Source organism: Amblyomma mixtum, chromosome 6 (genome assembly GCF_055824585.1).
Source record: "Amblyomma mixtum isolate Tamu chromosome 6, ASM5582458v1, whole genome shotgun sequence".
Lineage (NCBI taxonomy): Eukaryota > Metazoa > Arthropoda > Arachnida > Ixodida > Ixodidae > Amblyomma > Amblyomma mixtum.
In genome coordinates this window covers 124,989,576-125,005,850 of record NC_143017.1, presented here as the reverse complement: position 1 = coordinate 125,005,850, position 16,275 = coordinate 124,989,576, and the positions used below count along the sequence as shown (strand labels likewise).

The following is a 16,275-nucleotide window of genomic DNA, read 5'->3' as shown; positions in this document are numbered from 1 at the left end:
GGTTGACCGATTTTCTTTCTTTTCCCAAGGCGTTACGCACAAATGTTTTAACACACATGCTGATTAACTGTATTGAGGGTGTAGGCAGTGAAAAACTGAGGCCAGCTGCCCACGAATCTCGATGCGACTGGTGCTGTTATGATGCAAGATGAGAGGGTTTCACAAACTCGCTTGGCGGAGATTATGACGCAACGTCTTCGTATTCGCACAGCGACTTATATCAAATTCACAGCTGTTTAAAGCCTGCCTCAAATGTTTCACAATTATTTGCGCATATGTGGTCTATGCCCTTTTCGTCAGCCACTATGATCCAATAAAATGCAAACAAAAGAAAAGAAATACAGCACTCCATGTATAAAAAACAGCTCTTCAAGCGTCTTTTCTTGCGCATATTTGTGTTTCTCAAGGAATCTTTCCATCGTTCGCATTTATGCTGCTACTGAATGGCTTCTGATACGTCACAGATGCATAGAAACTATGTTTCCTCTCTTTCTGAAACAAAATTTGGAAAATTACAGCAGCTTAATTTAGCCTGTACTGAGGAAAAAAAATTGAGAAAAACGCATGTTGAAACATTATCAGCCAATGATTACGACTGCTGTCTGCGCTGAGCCTGGCCCTCTTTTCGGCTTTCCAGCAAGAGAGGAGTTGGAAAAATCTCGCTGAAAAACAAACTACATCTCGAAGCGAAGCGTGTTTCGCGGGGCATTTAAGCTAGTACAGGACACACTGACGCATCCTGTAGATAGGGTGTAGCAAGCCCGTATCCGAAGCATCTGCGCCCAGCCGAGGACCGCCTCGGCGCCCCACTCGTTTATTCATCGCAAGTGCGGATCGATCGCCGCGAGATTCCCGACGCGCCAGAGCGGTGACGCAAATGCGAGCGCTCGCTTCGCATGCAGGACCAAGATGCGCGCTTTGGTAACGAGCGGCGAAACTGTCGTGAGCGAATCGGTTTTCGTACCCGCCAGCAATGCGGTGCTTGTCGGACGGCCACACAGGCTCTCTACCTCATAAAAAGACCTACGATGAGAGAAAATGAGAAAATCGGTTTCTCGGGTACAGCGTAGGCATTCCCATTCTTTGCCGGCTCCCTTCTTTGGTTGCTTTGTTAGTTTTTGTTATGATATAACAGATCATCGGGCATGCCAGATGTGTTATAACCAAGCAGGTTGCTCACAAAGCTCATTTCGTGTGCCGCATCCTTGAACGTTTTGTTTACGCGGTCATTAAAATTGATTCGGTCCACCTTGCGTAGCCCCAGTCGACGATCTTGAAGTTTGTGGAAGATGTAGTGTCTGTCCCATGAAGCATGGTCCTACATAGGTTAAAGCTTCACGTAAGGCTCCTTTCGCTGCAATGCGGTCCTCTTAGCAATATATCACGAGCAGTCCAGCTACACATGGCGTGCAAATGACGAACAATGTTTCGAAGCACGCAAATGGACTTAAACAAATAAGCGTATGGTGTGCGGCTTCGTCGTGTTTTCATAAGCAGACACTACTATGTCGACATAGCATGAGAGCTCTCCTTTTGGCTTTAAAGCGTCGCGCAAAGTCCCTTTACTCAAAAGCGCACCAGCGCGAGTTGGCTTAAATTCGGCCCTTTCACTTCACTGACGATTAGTGTAGTTTTCGGCAGCAATGAATATCAGCTAACCTTCTACAGAACAGTGCGTGCTCCTTTAGGGCTCACAAAACAAAGTTACGCCATCGGTGGCACTCTTTGCGAAAGAGCTGTTGGTGTGCGTAGATAGGTCCTCACTCAAAGCTTGCTCGCGCGTAACATCTGCGCTCCTGCGGGAACGAGAGCGAACCGGAGCTTTGTGAACGGTGACGCAATTTGCGCGCATTCACTGCTTACGAGCGAGCTGCTTTCAATAGGATTAGCGCTCAACTTCAAAGAGGGCTGCTAGGGAGCGGACAGTGCTCGCGCTTACGAACTGGCGACGGCTACAGCTCGTTTCGTCTAGACGGACTTCAAGCTTGACGAAGTCGTACATCCATTAGCCTCCATTGTTGTTCCCTGTTTGTAAACACTACGCAACTGAGTCGTAGGCCAGCGGGCGCTTTAATCTCAAGTTTCGGGAAAGTGCACAAGCGAGGTAAGCAGCTTCCCTCGCGACCGTCCCCTGCAGTAATCCTGTAGACTTACCATGCTTCTCCTCCTGACCAGCTGAGTCAAGATACAAAGGGAAAACTGTTGCAAGAAAGCGTTGTTCGCTAAGCGTACACACTTTCGCATGCGAGCCTATCAAGTGCTAGTAGGTGAAGCCAGTTATCAATAGGGTGTGGAAAAATAAATGCAGACATACCCCGATACTCTGGCTATATAGGCTACGGATATCCCTGCAGTTCCATTGCACATGCGACTGGAGGCGCATTAAAGCGCCCTTCTTTGCTGCTCACTGAGGGAGCTCCCAATGTAGCTGGCGTATTATGTCAGGGCGTTGTTATGTCTATTATGTCTTCTTTGTCGAGTAATTATTCCTTTCTTTTTTACAGGCTTACCTGGACAGCGTGGATAACCTGCCACTTGCAACCACATCACCATGTACGGGATGTACATCACAGGTGTCCGTTTATGCAGTTTACGCTTATGTAGACGTAATCCTGGTAGGGTCGACAATACGAACCGAAAAGTAGGACCGCTGGTATCTGGCGCGAAAGACCTAGAATATACCTCAGCATTAAAGGATAATTAAAAACGCAGTTTCAAATTAAGTAAGGATACGTTTACTTGTTAGGCAGCCCATGGGTGAGAATGCCGCGAAAACCGTGGTAACTTTCGAAAAATAAATGTTCTAACTTTTGCGCGTGTCTACACAACCTAGTGCGCGGCAAAAACGTGCACGAAGGAAAGGATGCTCTCTGTTTAAGCTGATGCTTTCTGCTGCTTTAGGCAGCAGAAGAAATCTTGCTGCCTAAAGTATCCGCAACACTTTTATTGGAAACGCTGTAGAAAATTTTTATCAAGAATATTTAAACTATTGCATGCGCCTATTTTTATATATCCCGACGCTGGAAACCATGATCAGTGATCGCGATGGCGACAGCACATCGGCAAAAGCACTGTAATAAAAACTGTCATAAATCTCTCCCGCCAGGTGGCAATAAGGTATCTGTAGTATATGGAGTAGCGCCCAATTCAGTTTCCATAACCAAAGCTCTTACGGCACAGTGATTCACGCTTCCCCGACAAAAATTTTAGTAGACCGTGGTTGCCGCCCCATCCAAGAAATTCAAAACACAGTGCAGCCATTTAGTAAAAAAAGCTTAAAGCGCATGGTCGACGAAGTGAAAGCAGCGTTGTTTTTCATCGAATGGCACTCTGGAGAGCGTGCAACCTATAATAAAACATGACGAACAATCTTAAAAAAAAAAACCACTGCGCATTTAAAACAAATAAACGATATATTACGGAGATGTGGTCCCGTGGTGGACTGCAGTGACAATGGCGACTTTCCCCACAAGCTTTTATGCGATTTTTAATGCCGGATTAAAATTATAAATCCTCGTTTCTTTGACATTGCAGCGCTCGATTTTTACAGTTTAAGGCACGATGTTTGCCTTTCCGCCTTAAATCTCCTGACATGTGCAGATCAGTGTCCGGTTCCTTTAAAAAAGAAAATCTGAAGATCAAGATAGTTTTTTCCTTTCTCAGTTCAGACATAGAGCAACAAAGGACAAACGAAATCGGCACTGACCTAGAAGGGCAAATTTCAGAGAACTTTCAGCTGTCCTAGTTCTTTTTAATAAGGCCGAAGGGTACTAAAAGCGATTATAAACTAAGCGAACACGGTCATTGAATCAAATAAAAAACTAAGTAAAGCAGTGTGATTAACTGACGCTGCATTTTATCTTATAGCTAAACTAATAGCAATCGAACATATGATAGAAACTCAGACCTGACCTGAACCTGGGACGCAAAATAAAGTCGTCCTTCTCTCTTGATGAACCAAGTGTTCATAATAATCTCATAAGTTCTTACTCGCGCTTGGTAACATTTGGAAGCATGTGAGCACCACACACCAGCTAATTAGCACCTCCGGTTAATTGGTGCATTTCGGAAAAGCATCGGTCCCTCGGAGAAGCTTACATCATGCTCGACAAATATATTGGGTTGCGGATAACGGAAATATTGCCCCAGGCCGACACTCGGCTCGGGTCGGAAATATCTCGCCTCATACGCCTTGACACTAAGCTGGAAACACGGAAAGAATTCACGAGCACAAAATGAAGAGAAGTCGACCGGAAGACGGTGCTTTTAAAATCGTTGCACCCAGCCTAGCGGTTGCAAAATCTGCAAGCCATAGTTAGTTTTACTTTCGTTTGGCTGTTCTTTTCGCTGAAGCAAGCATGTAGAAGCGCTTCGGCGTCGTGATCAGGTTGATGCCTGTTAATCCATTAGGCGAACATACTGATTTAAGCCAACTTTTTACTGTCTAGGTAAAGGTGAGTCTTTTTCTCGCAAGTGCGATGTGTTTAGGCGTGAGCTTTGTGTGGACTTCAGTTCGCTATCGGACTGGAGACTGAAACTAAAGCATGTACGATTCTCAGCAGCCGAGCATTTTTTTTTTGACCGACTATTATGGCTCAGACTTCAGCGAATTATTAGACAGACACAATGCTATGCGTTGACGCTCTAGGAAGAAAAGCTCTGCTTTCAATGAAGGCCGTTTATTTGCTTGCTTCGGTATCAATATATTCCTGAAAGCGCTGCGAAATATTAAGGCTTAAATGGGAAGCACAGAAGCCACCATTGTTTGATGTTTCGTGTAACTAATAGAGCATTGCCTCGTAATAGCTGTACTTACTCGTTATGCTGACAGAAACGGCCGGCTGGGGTTGGAAGGAAAGATCTGTAAACGCAGGAAGTCAGACCAATTACAGCCGTTTATTGAGAAGCAGCCCATGGAATACCTCTTATTAGCGGTGTCTGTCCATGGCGCTTAGAAAAGACGGCCGAGTGCGTAATGCCCCAAGAAAATCGGCCATGGCTTTTTACGCTTGTAACGCGAGACTTGGGCTCGTAAGTAAGATAATGAACCTCGACCGGTGCTAGATTACATCAAGCTCAATTTTGTCATTAAGGAGAAGAACACCATGCCTACCTGTATGCCCATCTACCAAGTACAGAAGCTCCCGTGCCATCTTCAAGTACCCTGATTGCTTCCTGTAATGTTAGCTATCAGCGCTCTGGCCATGCCTTTTGTACTCTTTCGATTTTAAGAGCATGCTACAGAAAGAGCCACTCCTTGTGTGTCACGGCTGCTCTATATCGTTAAAGACTACACGAAAAGTGCGACGGAGCTCACGGCGACGAATGTTGCTATCGCAAGTAATGGCTGCCCCATACCTGGTTAATGGTCTAGCCCGCACATCTGAGCATGCAGCTTTTATACGATTTGAGTAACAGCGAGCATATCACAGACGACCTCGGACACACGATAATAGGACAGCACTTCCCTTTAGCGTAACCCCTCATGTAAAGCCCTCATCCGAGGGCCCTTGAGGTATTTGTAGTAAATAAAAAAAAACTGAACGGTGCGAATTCAAGCAAAATTTTTGAAGCAACGGCAAGCGCTTAGCTTTAAAAAGCAATACTCGCAAAAAAATACTACTTGTACACATCTGCCATATTTAACTTTTATGACAGCAAGCAGCAGTGTGAGGATGTTGTTTTTCGCACCGGTGAAGAATCAAGACAATGATAGATCTATGTATGATTAAAGGGAGATTGAACATGTTCATGCAACTGGGCTTCAGAGTAGAAACTGATTCTTTGCCTCTTTTTGGGCATGTTGACGTTCGTTCGGCAGCCGAAGACGCATTTATAGCCGTGAAAATTGATTTAAAAACCTCCCAGCCAGTCGTTATGTCTTTAACGAAAAGTACCGGCTGCCACCGTTCTCACGTGAATGGCAATGCAGCGTAGAGTCTAGGATACGCTTCCGAAAATTGATGTCGCGTCAAAATTTTATTCTCTAAATCAGCCGATGATTACGATACCTGTATTTGGTATCTGTCTTTTTTCTGACTTATTATTGCTCCGTTTTCGATCAAGGATGTGTGTTTGTGCTTACGATACAATACCTATCGCTCCAGGTCAACTTCAATTGTCTTGGTGCGACATTAGGATCACTATGTCTTTCATTTTTTGCAATATAATGGAGCATAGTACAGCAATATGGGCTGCGCAGAGAATGCTGACACATCAAAAAATAATGAAAGCATCTAGGTACTTCTGTCTTGTGCTGAGGGCAAAATAATAAATTCTTTTTTTTTTCAATACACCATTTCTTTCCTCGTTTTATTACTAACATAAGTTGTCTTAAGGATTAAAGATATCACGTAAAAAAAACTGCTCCCTAAACCAAGAAATCACTTATAAGGTGCAAATAAAATGTTGTAGGTTGTTCAGCGAGTCAGGAAAAAAATAAACGCAAATATAAAAAGGCACACTGAGAACTGCACTCTGATAATTAAACATGTTATTTCTTCATGTGCGTCATGAGCTGGCATCGGTACCTCTCAGTAACATCGTCTTTTGGAACTCCCACGCATAGCGGAAGTACCACGCAACCTTTCCGGACTTCAAGTTAGAGCAAAACCCTGTATAAGCGGCTCAAAACACAGCGCTACAAGTAAACAGCACCTGGATCGTAAACGAAGAGCTTTCGGCTTCGTAAACAACCCTGTTTTCACATTACGTCCTGCGTGAGTGCGCCTACGCACGACCGCGCGAAGCGTTAGACTCGGGCTGGTGAGCCGGCTAAACATACTTGTTTTGGTTCCAAGAATTTCTTAAATGAGTGGGGGTATTTTCCAAACATGCCTTTTAACAAAATGACTCTCTTTTTAGTAATGTGTTCCAGTGCCTTTAAGTGAATTCGTGCAACTTTCTGCTAGCTTCGCTTCTACTAGCGGTGCTTTACCAGTTCTTCTTAGCCGTAATGATCGGCTTATCTTGTTCCTGCTACATACACGAAGTCTGTCCACATTCAGATGAATTCCTTCCTTTTAATTTCTGACTACATATGTTACAAAATAGTGGAGCATGCTTCCCCAAAATATGAATGCTGTTTGCAGTGATGTCGTTGTGAAAAAAAATAAAAATATAAAACAAAACTTCCGGGTCTACCTTGTGTGCCTGCAGACTTTTTTAGGTTACAAACGCCAGCTATCGACTGTCAAGCTTTGTCAGCTGTCCAGCTACCGGCTTCCGAGCTTGTTGTAGTAAAGACATCTTTGAAGGGCCAGGAAATGCTTTCTAATGGCCTGAATTCTCAGAACAGAATACGCCAAAAATAGAGGGTTTTTTTTTTTTTTTGCGCTGTGGCTTAGGCTATGATATTGTAGTGCTATGTGGATCGATAGGAAATATCTTGTTTTTGTTACACTCTAGCTAGTAAAAAAGTGAAAAGAGCTTTCAGGAAAGCAATTATGTGCACTAGTTCACCGAAATTAGGGCACCGTGCAGTATGAAAAGGAAAACTAATGCGGTTGCTGCTTGCTCGAGTGCTTCTTTTTTGGCTAAAAAATGTTCGTTTAGGAGTGAGTATGTTTCAGGAAGGAGTTCAGTATTAACACGCAGGCCAACCAGTCACAAACGGCGGCATCCATGCCTAAAAATATATGGTACATGACATGGAGCCCTATATATGAAGAAGAATATGATCCGGAATTGGAATTTTCTACAGAATTCTTCGCATATTTTTGATGGACATCGCCCAGAAAGGTACCTGGCAGTTCGTTTTCATGAAGATGCGCCGATTATAAAGCTGTTTTGTGTTCAAACTTCTATAACCTTTTCCTCCCAAATTCGCATCCAGAAAGCTTGACAGCGTCCGGAATCCTTCTGCGTTTGTGTCAATATAAAAGTTTAATGAATAGTTTTGTTTAGACGAGTTGGTTCATTTCTAATACGGTATTTACCTACACGAAGAAGACAAGACATAACGCTCTGTAAATGTCGTATGTGTTTCTTTGTTGTGTCCTGCCTTCTTCGCGTAAGTACGCACCTCCTTAGAAATAAAAAAGTTGACTTCAGACTTCAAATAAACTTTTCTCGGCACGTAAACAAAATCCCGGAAGCTTGAATATTCAGCACGTTCAGCGTAACAACGAATGCTAGGAGAGAAGTACATCAAGTAAGACCGCTCATTTTCAACCAGCACTCATGGAACATCAATTATTTGAATTCGAAAGCGCAATTTTTCCGGCATAGGAAAGCTTCCGACAAAGTTATATGAAAAGGTGGGAGGGGGTCCTTTTAAATTCTTCATCAAGCTTTTCTGACTCTAATACAGACGTTTTTAGATGTGTCGGTGAAAACGGTTACTTCACGCTTTGATTTCTCTTTTTGGTCGGCGTCGATGTAGTGGTAATTATTAGAGCAAGTGCGGCATGGTGCAGGCTTCCACTCCTCCAAAACGTGCTGATCGTATCCGCCCCTAATATTTGCCCCAGCACACTGACCTGCGACCCATCGATGAGGCCGGTGCCTCGCCCGCTGTGCTGTAGCGGCCGAGGCTCGCCCGGCGTCAGCCGCCAGGAGGCAGAGCAGCAGCAGTGGTGACAGCACAAGCCATGACACCAGGGGCCATCGCCGGCGCCTTCGCCAGGGGGTGCTGGTGCGCCACGTAGGAGAGGGGGCGTGGCCTCCGGCCATCCCCGATGATGGACATGAGGCGCCGCCGCCGTCTCTCGCACTGCACGAGTACGCTGCAAAGACGGACACGAAAGACAAAGTGTTGGTCACAATCGCTTTTCTAATTATGTTTTGTGCGAACTAACAAATTTCAGCAATAATAGCGGTGTGGAGGTGCCTTTCAGCTACTGACGAGATAATAGTTAATAGATAATATACTGCCACACTGCTGACACTCTGCCGGCGCCACCTGGTGGCCGAACCTTGTCTCCCAGCGCGTGGCCGAGCGTCTTCTTTGTCTTGCATGAGCTCGGCGGTTCGGCGAGCCTCGTCCTAGAAAACGGCTGTGCTTCCCGCTTCCTGCTGCGTTTGTTGGTGACAATACAATGCGTGGCGGTGTTCAGATAACAGGCAGGTTCAGATAACCTGGCCCTTATGCCTGACCTCTGAGGCCATGCCTCACACGTAGCTCAAGGCCATCTCATGCACTGAAATGCGACGCTAGTTCATTATCTTTCTTTATCAATTGCAAAATGTTCTTTTCCTATTTATTTATTTTTATTTAAAATACCTTACAGGCCCCATAGGGGCATTGTGTAAGGGGGGTTACAGAGTAAGCAGCAAAACATGAAACAGGAACAACTGTAGTAATGAAAGGCCACAAAGGTACACTTAAGGAAATAACATGAGTAAAACTTAACGTAAGGCATTAATACTAGAAAGTAAAAAAAAAAGAAAAAAAAGAAAAACGCAAAAAACACAAAAAATGACCATATCAGGGAGTACAATTCGTGAAGTGATATTCAGGGAAAAAGACGCAAAAAAGCAATAATATATACAAGGCATACAAGTGAACACACGACGCAGCATAAAATAGCAATTCACAAGAGCGAGGTAGCAATGAAAAAAGAAAATCACAAGAAGTTCAAAGCAGATTGCCAAGTGTAAGAGACAAGATAAAGTGATTTGTAAGTGCTATTGTGAAAAATGCTCGTGTAGGAGATGACGAAATTTTTCTTGATCTGACTCGGAAGCAATGTGATCAGGCAGATTGTTCCACAAGCGAATGGCGGTAGGGAGTGCGGAAAAGTTAAAAGCATGTGTCGTGCCGTACATGCGCGCAAAACTTAAGTGGTTATTTAATCGACGAGACGTGTTCGAGGCGGTCTGGGTATGAAGTGTGGATTGTGTGGCATTATAAACATATTTGTGAAACAAGGATAACAGAGCGATATAACGGCGAAGAACTAAAGGCTGTATGGAATGATCGAGTTTCATTTGCGTTACGCTGGAGTGATGGCTATAATTACGTGAAATGAAACGGGCAGCTCGGTTCTGGACTGATTCAAGCATGTCGGTTAAGTATGTAGGATGTGGGGACCAAATGGATGCACACAACAAGACGGTGATGAAGTTAATGCGCTGATTTTGTGTTGCGACGACCCCACAAATGTAGATCTCTGTTGCTTCTTTTAACAGACACAACTATAACAGTGAATGTGGACATCCGCATTTTCTCACGATTTCTCACGAAGTATTCGCGCAAGTAGCGAATATTTGTAAAAATATTCGATCGTATTCGACTGAGTTCTCTCACTATTCGATTTATATTCGATTTCTATTCGATTTCTATTCGATTCTATTTTAGGTAAACTACTCGTATTCGATTTGGTATCAAAGCTGCACTAATCGTGTTTGATTCGGTTTGGCAAAAATATTGTTACGTGCTTAGCACGCACGGGGGGTTATTCACAGAGGGGATCGGTCGGAGCAGGATGGAAGCAGGAAGCCTACCAGCGTCCTTCAGCTCTTTCTCTTCCTTTCTCTCTGCTCGTCCTTCATCTTCTGCTTCTTCCGTCGAGGTTCTATGGAAGCACGTTACATTTCCCTCCTCGCAGACGAAGCCCGTCGGGCGAGTTAAACAGACCGCCTGGGATGGAATCGCTTGAGGCGGGCTACATGCACCACCTGAGACTGGCGTGACCGTCGACCACTAGCAGTTAGTCGCGATATAACGTAATTAACGTCACTAATGCACTCCAACACAACAAACGGTCCAGTGTAGTGGGATAGCAGTTTCTGACACAGACCACGCTTGCGTAGAGGGGTCCACAACCACACAATGTCACCAGGAACATAAGAAACTTCTTGGTGTTGTACGTCGTAGCGGTTCTTGGAACGCTCTTGCGAAGATAAAATTCGAACGCGGGCAAGCTGGCGAGCTTCTTCAGCTCTGCAGAGTGTGGTCGCAAGAGAAGGTTCGTCGTGGATGAAAAATGGTAGAATGGTGTCAAGGCCACAGCGAGGCGAGCGAGCATAGAGCAGGTAAAAGGGGCTGTAGCCAGTTGTCTCATGTTGCGCTGTGTTGTATGCATGAGTAACGAACGGGAGGACGCCATCCCAGTCTTTATGATCTGCAGCGACGTACATAGCAAGCATGGTGGTGAGCGTCCGATTAGTGCGTTCTACCACACCGTTCGTTTGGGGATGATATGGCGTGGAGTGGCGAAAACTGCAGCTGCTGAGGCGGAGAAGTTCTTCAACAACGTCCGCTGTAAATTGGCGTCCACGGTCGCTAATGAGAACTGCAGGAGGGCCGTGCCGAAGAATGACGAAACGAAGTAAGAAGTTAGATACTTCAGACGCAGTAGCAGCTGGTATCGCGGCTGTCTCACAATAACGGGTTAAGTGGTCTACGCACACAAGAATCCATCGATTTCCTTTCGAGGACCGTGGGAAAGGTCCAAGGAGGTCAATGCCAACTTGCTCAAACGGGGCTGTTGGAGGTGTGATTGGCCGCAGTTTGCCAGGTGGACTTGAAGTCGGCAGCTTAAAGCGCTGGCATTGCACACAGCTGGCTACATAGTGCTGGATGGTTGAACGCATGTTAGGCCAGTAAAATCGTTGCTGTGTGCGGTGGAGTGTGCGTGTCACTCCCAAGTGCCCAGACGTGGCGTCGTCGTGCATCATTTCAAGAACTGTGATGCGTAGGTTTTCGGGTACGACAAGAAGCATGCGTGCTCCTCCAGAAGCGAAATTCTTCTTATAAAGCAAACCGTCGCGAATGCAAAAAGTATTCTTTACAGAATCTTGAGCGGCATCAAACAAAGAGGTTAATGTTTGGTCTTTGCGTTGCTCAGTTCGGAAAACTTGAAGATCGGGGAAGGCTTGTGAAAGTGACGCCAAGTATTCATCAAAGTTGTCTGCGTCGTCATCAGTCGTTTGAAGCGGCAAACGGGAAAGACAATCGGCATCTGAGTGTTTACGGCCGCTTTTATGCACCACAGTGAAATTAAATTCTTGTAGGCGCAAAGCCCATCGAGCAAGCCGGCCACAGGGGTCACGAAGACTCACTAGCCAGCAAAGCGAGTGGTGGTCGGTCACGACGGTGAAAGCATTCCCGTACAGATAGGAGCGGAAGCGCTGTACAGCGAAAACAACGGCGAGACATTCTTGCTCAGTAACCGTGTAATTTCTTTCGCTCTTACTCAATGACCGGCTGGCATATGCTACCACGTGCTGATCGTGACCATGGCGTTGTATAAGTACAGCGCCGATACCGATACCACTTGCATCAGTGTGCACTTCAATTGGTGCAGATGGGCAGAAGTGGCGTAGGATGGGGCCCGAGGTCAAAAGAAATTTCAGATGTCGGAAAGCTGCGTCACATTCGCTGGTCCAATTGAACGGTGCATCTTTATGCAGCAAACACGTCAGTGGGTAAGCGATGTCCGCAAACCTAGCTATAAAGCGTCGAAAGTACGAGCAGAGTCCTAAAAAACTCTGCAGCTCTTTCACTGATTGAGGCACCGTAAAACTTTTGACAGCTTCAATTTTCTTTGGATCTGGTCGAACACCTTCTTTATCAACTAAATGACCAAGAACAATTGTTTCACGGTTCCCAAAATGACATTTCTTGGAATTGAGGATAACGCCAGCTCGTTCCATGCAGTCAAGCACAATATCCAGGCGGCTGTTGTGCTCACTAAACGTTTTGCCAAAAATTACAACGTCGTCCAAATAACATAAACAAATTTGCCACTTAAGGCCACGCAGGATTGTATCCATGAACCGCTCGAATGTTGCAGGTGCGTTACATAATCCGAAAGGCATAACGTTAAACTCGTAAAGTCCGTCTGGTGTTATGAATGCCGTTTTTTCCCTATCTGCAGCGTGCATGGGGATTTGCCAGTAGCCGGATCTCAAATCAATAGAAGAAAAGTATGAAGCGGAGTGCAGACAATCAATTGCGTCATCTATACGTGGAAGCGGGTAGACGTCCTTCTTCGTGGCCGTATTTAAGCGACGGTAGTCAACACAGAACCTCCATGTGCCATCTTTTTTCTTAACAAGGATAACTGGAGCTGCCCAAGGACTTGAAGACTCTCGAATTATGCCTCGCTTTAGCATCTCTTGAACTTGGTCATCTATTAACTTACGTTCAGTGGCTGAGACTCGATAGGGCTTCTGGCGTATAGGAGGTGCGGAGCCGGTGTTGATCGTGTGATGAATACGACTGGTAGGCGGTGGTGTAGAATCGTCTTTGGCAAAGTCGAACACGAACACGTGCTTCAGAAGGAGTTCCACTAGAGTGCGACGCTCGGTTGTGGGAAGAGCCTGATTAATCATAGCCTTAACTTGGGTCTCCATATCTCTTTTCACGTGCTGCTCACTGACAGAGTTGGTTAACGTCGCGACGGAACCTGACACACCTTCCTCGAAACGGGCGAGTTTGAGGCCCCGGGGCAACACAGCTGGCTCTTCAGAGTGGTTCACTGTCCACAGCTCAGTACGGCCTCTCACCACGGGAACGACGCAACGAGGCACGACGATACTCTTCTTAGAGCAGGCGAGTGTCGTAGGCTCTACCACAGCTTCAAAAGATTCGCACTGATTGTGAATAGAGGAAACCCGCACGAATGCTGCGGAGAAAGCTGGTACAATAGTGTCTTCTTCCACCGCAAATGCTCCAAAATCCGATGTCGAGTTATCCACAAGAGCTGAAAGTAGTGAAGAATTCAAAGCAATTTCTCCCGTACGACAGTCTAAAGTTGCACCACACTCTTGCAGAAAATCAATTCCAAGAATCACATCATGCGTTGACCGTGGTAGCACTGCGAATTCTGTTCTAAACGTTAGACCACCAATAACAACATCCGAAGCACACACACCAAGTGGAACCAAAGGTTCACCACCGACACCACGAAATAACGCTGCACGGTCACCATTAAACATAACTTTCCTACCTAAACGGTTCTTAAAACTCAAACTCATAACGGATACGGTAGCACCAGTGTCCACAAGAGCCATTGTTTTCACACCATCAATAAACACTTCCAGCTTGTTCTTCAACATAAACACGGGCAGAGGTATATTGGACGTCATCGACTCGCCGGCGGCCTCACCTCCATTGGCCGCGCCTCCTAGTTTCCCGGAGGCGGAGGGGATGCACGACGTCGAGGAGAAGGTGACCGCCGTTGGCGCTGAGGTGGCGGCGTCACACTGCGGTCAGATGCAGGTGATGAACTCCGCAAAGTGCTCGGACGGTATGGGTCCCAAGCGGACGTTGAGGGTCGCTGCTGCGCGGTGTGCACTTGTCCGTAAGTAGGCGCTGGGGGTTGGCAGTCTTGAGAAGTCGGGAAACGACGGCGGCAATATCTAGCGATATGCCCTGCAATGCCACACCGGTAGCACAAAGGTTGAGAGCGCCAGCGACCGCCATAAAAGTCCTGGCGAACAAAGTCGCGACGTTGGCTGGAGCCAGGATCTCGCTGCTGACGAACAACGTCTTCTGGGTAGGTGGGCCTCCTTTCCGCCGGCTGGTGGCCATAACGTTGGGCAATGTTCCGATCGTCCTTGGGCAAAGTGCCGTTAGGTTGAGCCCACGGAGTCGACAGGGCGGCCACATCTTCCTCCGGTGCAGAACTGTGCCGCAGATATTCTGTGCGGCAGAAGGTGCCCCGGGATCTGGACAATTCCTCGCGCACAATCTCTCGAATCATTTCAGCCATAGAATTTGGAGGACAGGCTTCAACACTGGCTATAGAGGTGACATTGGCCAATCTTCCGAATTTAGGGGTAATTCGACGCAGCTTAAGAGCTTCAAATGTTCTGCAATGTTTTATAACGTCAGCGGTGGTGCTCAGGCTCTCTTTACTAATCAGGAAATTGTAAACATCTTCCGCAATTCCTTTTAGAAGGTGGCCGACTTTGTCTTCTTCAAGCATACTGGAGTTAACTAGCTTGCATAACTTTAAGATGGCTTCGATGTATGCCGTGCAAGTTTCTCCGGGTACTTGCGCGCGGTGAAGCAATGTCTGTTCAGCACGCTTCTTTGTTGCCGATTCATCCCCAAAATTTTTCTTGATTTCGGTCGTAAAGGTTGCCCATGAACTCAGTGTATCCTCATGATTGTCGAACCAGTCAAGGGCAGTGGCGGCAAGGAAAAACACCACGTTAGCCAGTTTGGTAGCAGCGTTCCAGCGATTGTATTTGCTCACCCGCTCGTAGTGTTTCAGCCACTCGTCTACGTCCTCTTCAGGTTTTCCAAAAAATGTGCGGGGCTCTCGGTAATGTGGCCAGTTGTTCGCTGTGGATGTCCCGGGTTGCTCGGCATTGTCGTCTCCAGGCATGTCCGATGGCAGTGGTGGGAAGCCTGCGAGTCTACGGCTCCTTCGGTAGATGGAATGCTCCGTGGTCGATACCCGGCACCTCTCACCAAGCTGTTACGTGCTTAGCACGCACGGGGGGTTATTCACAGAGGGGATCGGTCGGAGCAGGATGGAAGCAGGAAGCCTACCAGCGTCCTTCAGCTCTTTCTCTTCCTTTCTCTCTGCTCGTCCTTCATCTTCTGCTTCTTCCGTCGAGGTTCTATGGAAGCACGTTACAATATTATTCGCGCACCCCTACGATATGAGAAAAGAGTCGGATTCCAAGTGAAAGAGCTGTTGTTGGAAGAGCAGAATAACTGTTGCATTTACTGTTCTATTTCAGATCCATGTCTGCCGCTGCATTTTTGAGCGCAGCTAAAAAGATGCACAACAACAAGCAATGAATATTAATTGTGCAATCTAGCACAAAAGCACTGGAATTAACCAGAGGCATAAGTTAAAATGTTATGGCAGACACCGAGCCCCTTCCGCTTCGTTATGACTACTTACTCAACGCAATACAGAACGTTCTATTAATTAAATGTGGCTTTCGTTACGAGGTGTAGTAATTTCAGGTGATTATGAGACAGTCGAAAACAGCGATTCATTAGCATGCGTAGCCGTCTTTGAATAAACCGCTGCTCAAACAATTCTCGTTAAAATAATCGTCAGCCGACGGATGCTGGGTCCTTGTTTCCGATTGAGATGCACAAAGCGTAAGGCTGCGTTTCCGCATTCGTTCCTGACTTGCAAAGACGCCGTGCGGTCGACAAAATTGTGAGCTTGAGGCTTCCTTCCGAGTCGGAAAGCTCCTGGCCAAGCTTGGGCTTAAATCTGCGTCGCGCTTAGATTTGCCATAGCTCGTACTAAATCTAATGTCGCTCTTTTTAAGCTCCGACTTCCGCGCTCCCGCGTTTTTCACTTCGATGCGTATACATCCAGGCCCATTATGCAAACTATGCTTTTCCCGCTA

General features: G+C 46.3%; 1 protein-coding gene across 10 annotated transcripts in view; it reads right to left on the bottom strand.

The window, feature by feature from the left end:
• Nucleotides 1–16,275, bottom strand: part of LOC149340280 (thrombospondin type-1 domain-containing protein 7A-like) — a 360,309-nt gene that overhangs the window by 199,857 nt on the left and 144,177 nt on the right. For all 10 annotated transcript variants that reach the window (XM_089549023.1, XM_089549024.1, XM_089549025.1 and 7 more), the window contains one exon: nt 8,481–8,726. In XM_089549023.1, the coding sequence (XP_089405149.1) occupies nt 8,481–8,673 (193 nt within the window). In that variant the 5' untranslated portion in view covers nt 8,674–8,726. The remainder of the gene's footprint in view (nt 1–8,480; nt 8,727–16,275) is intronic.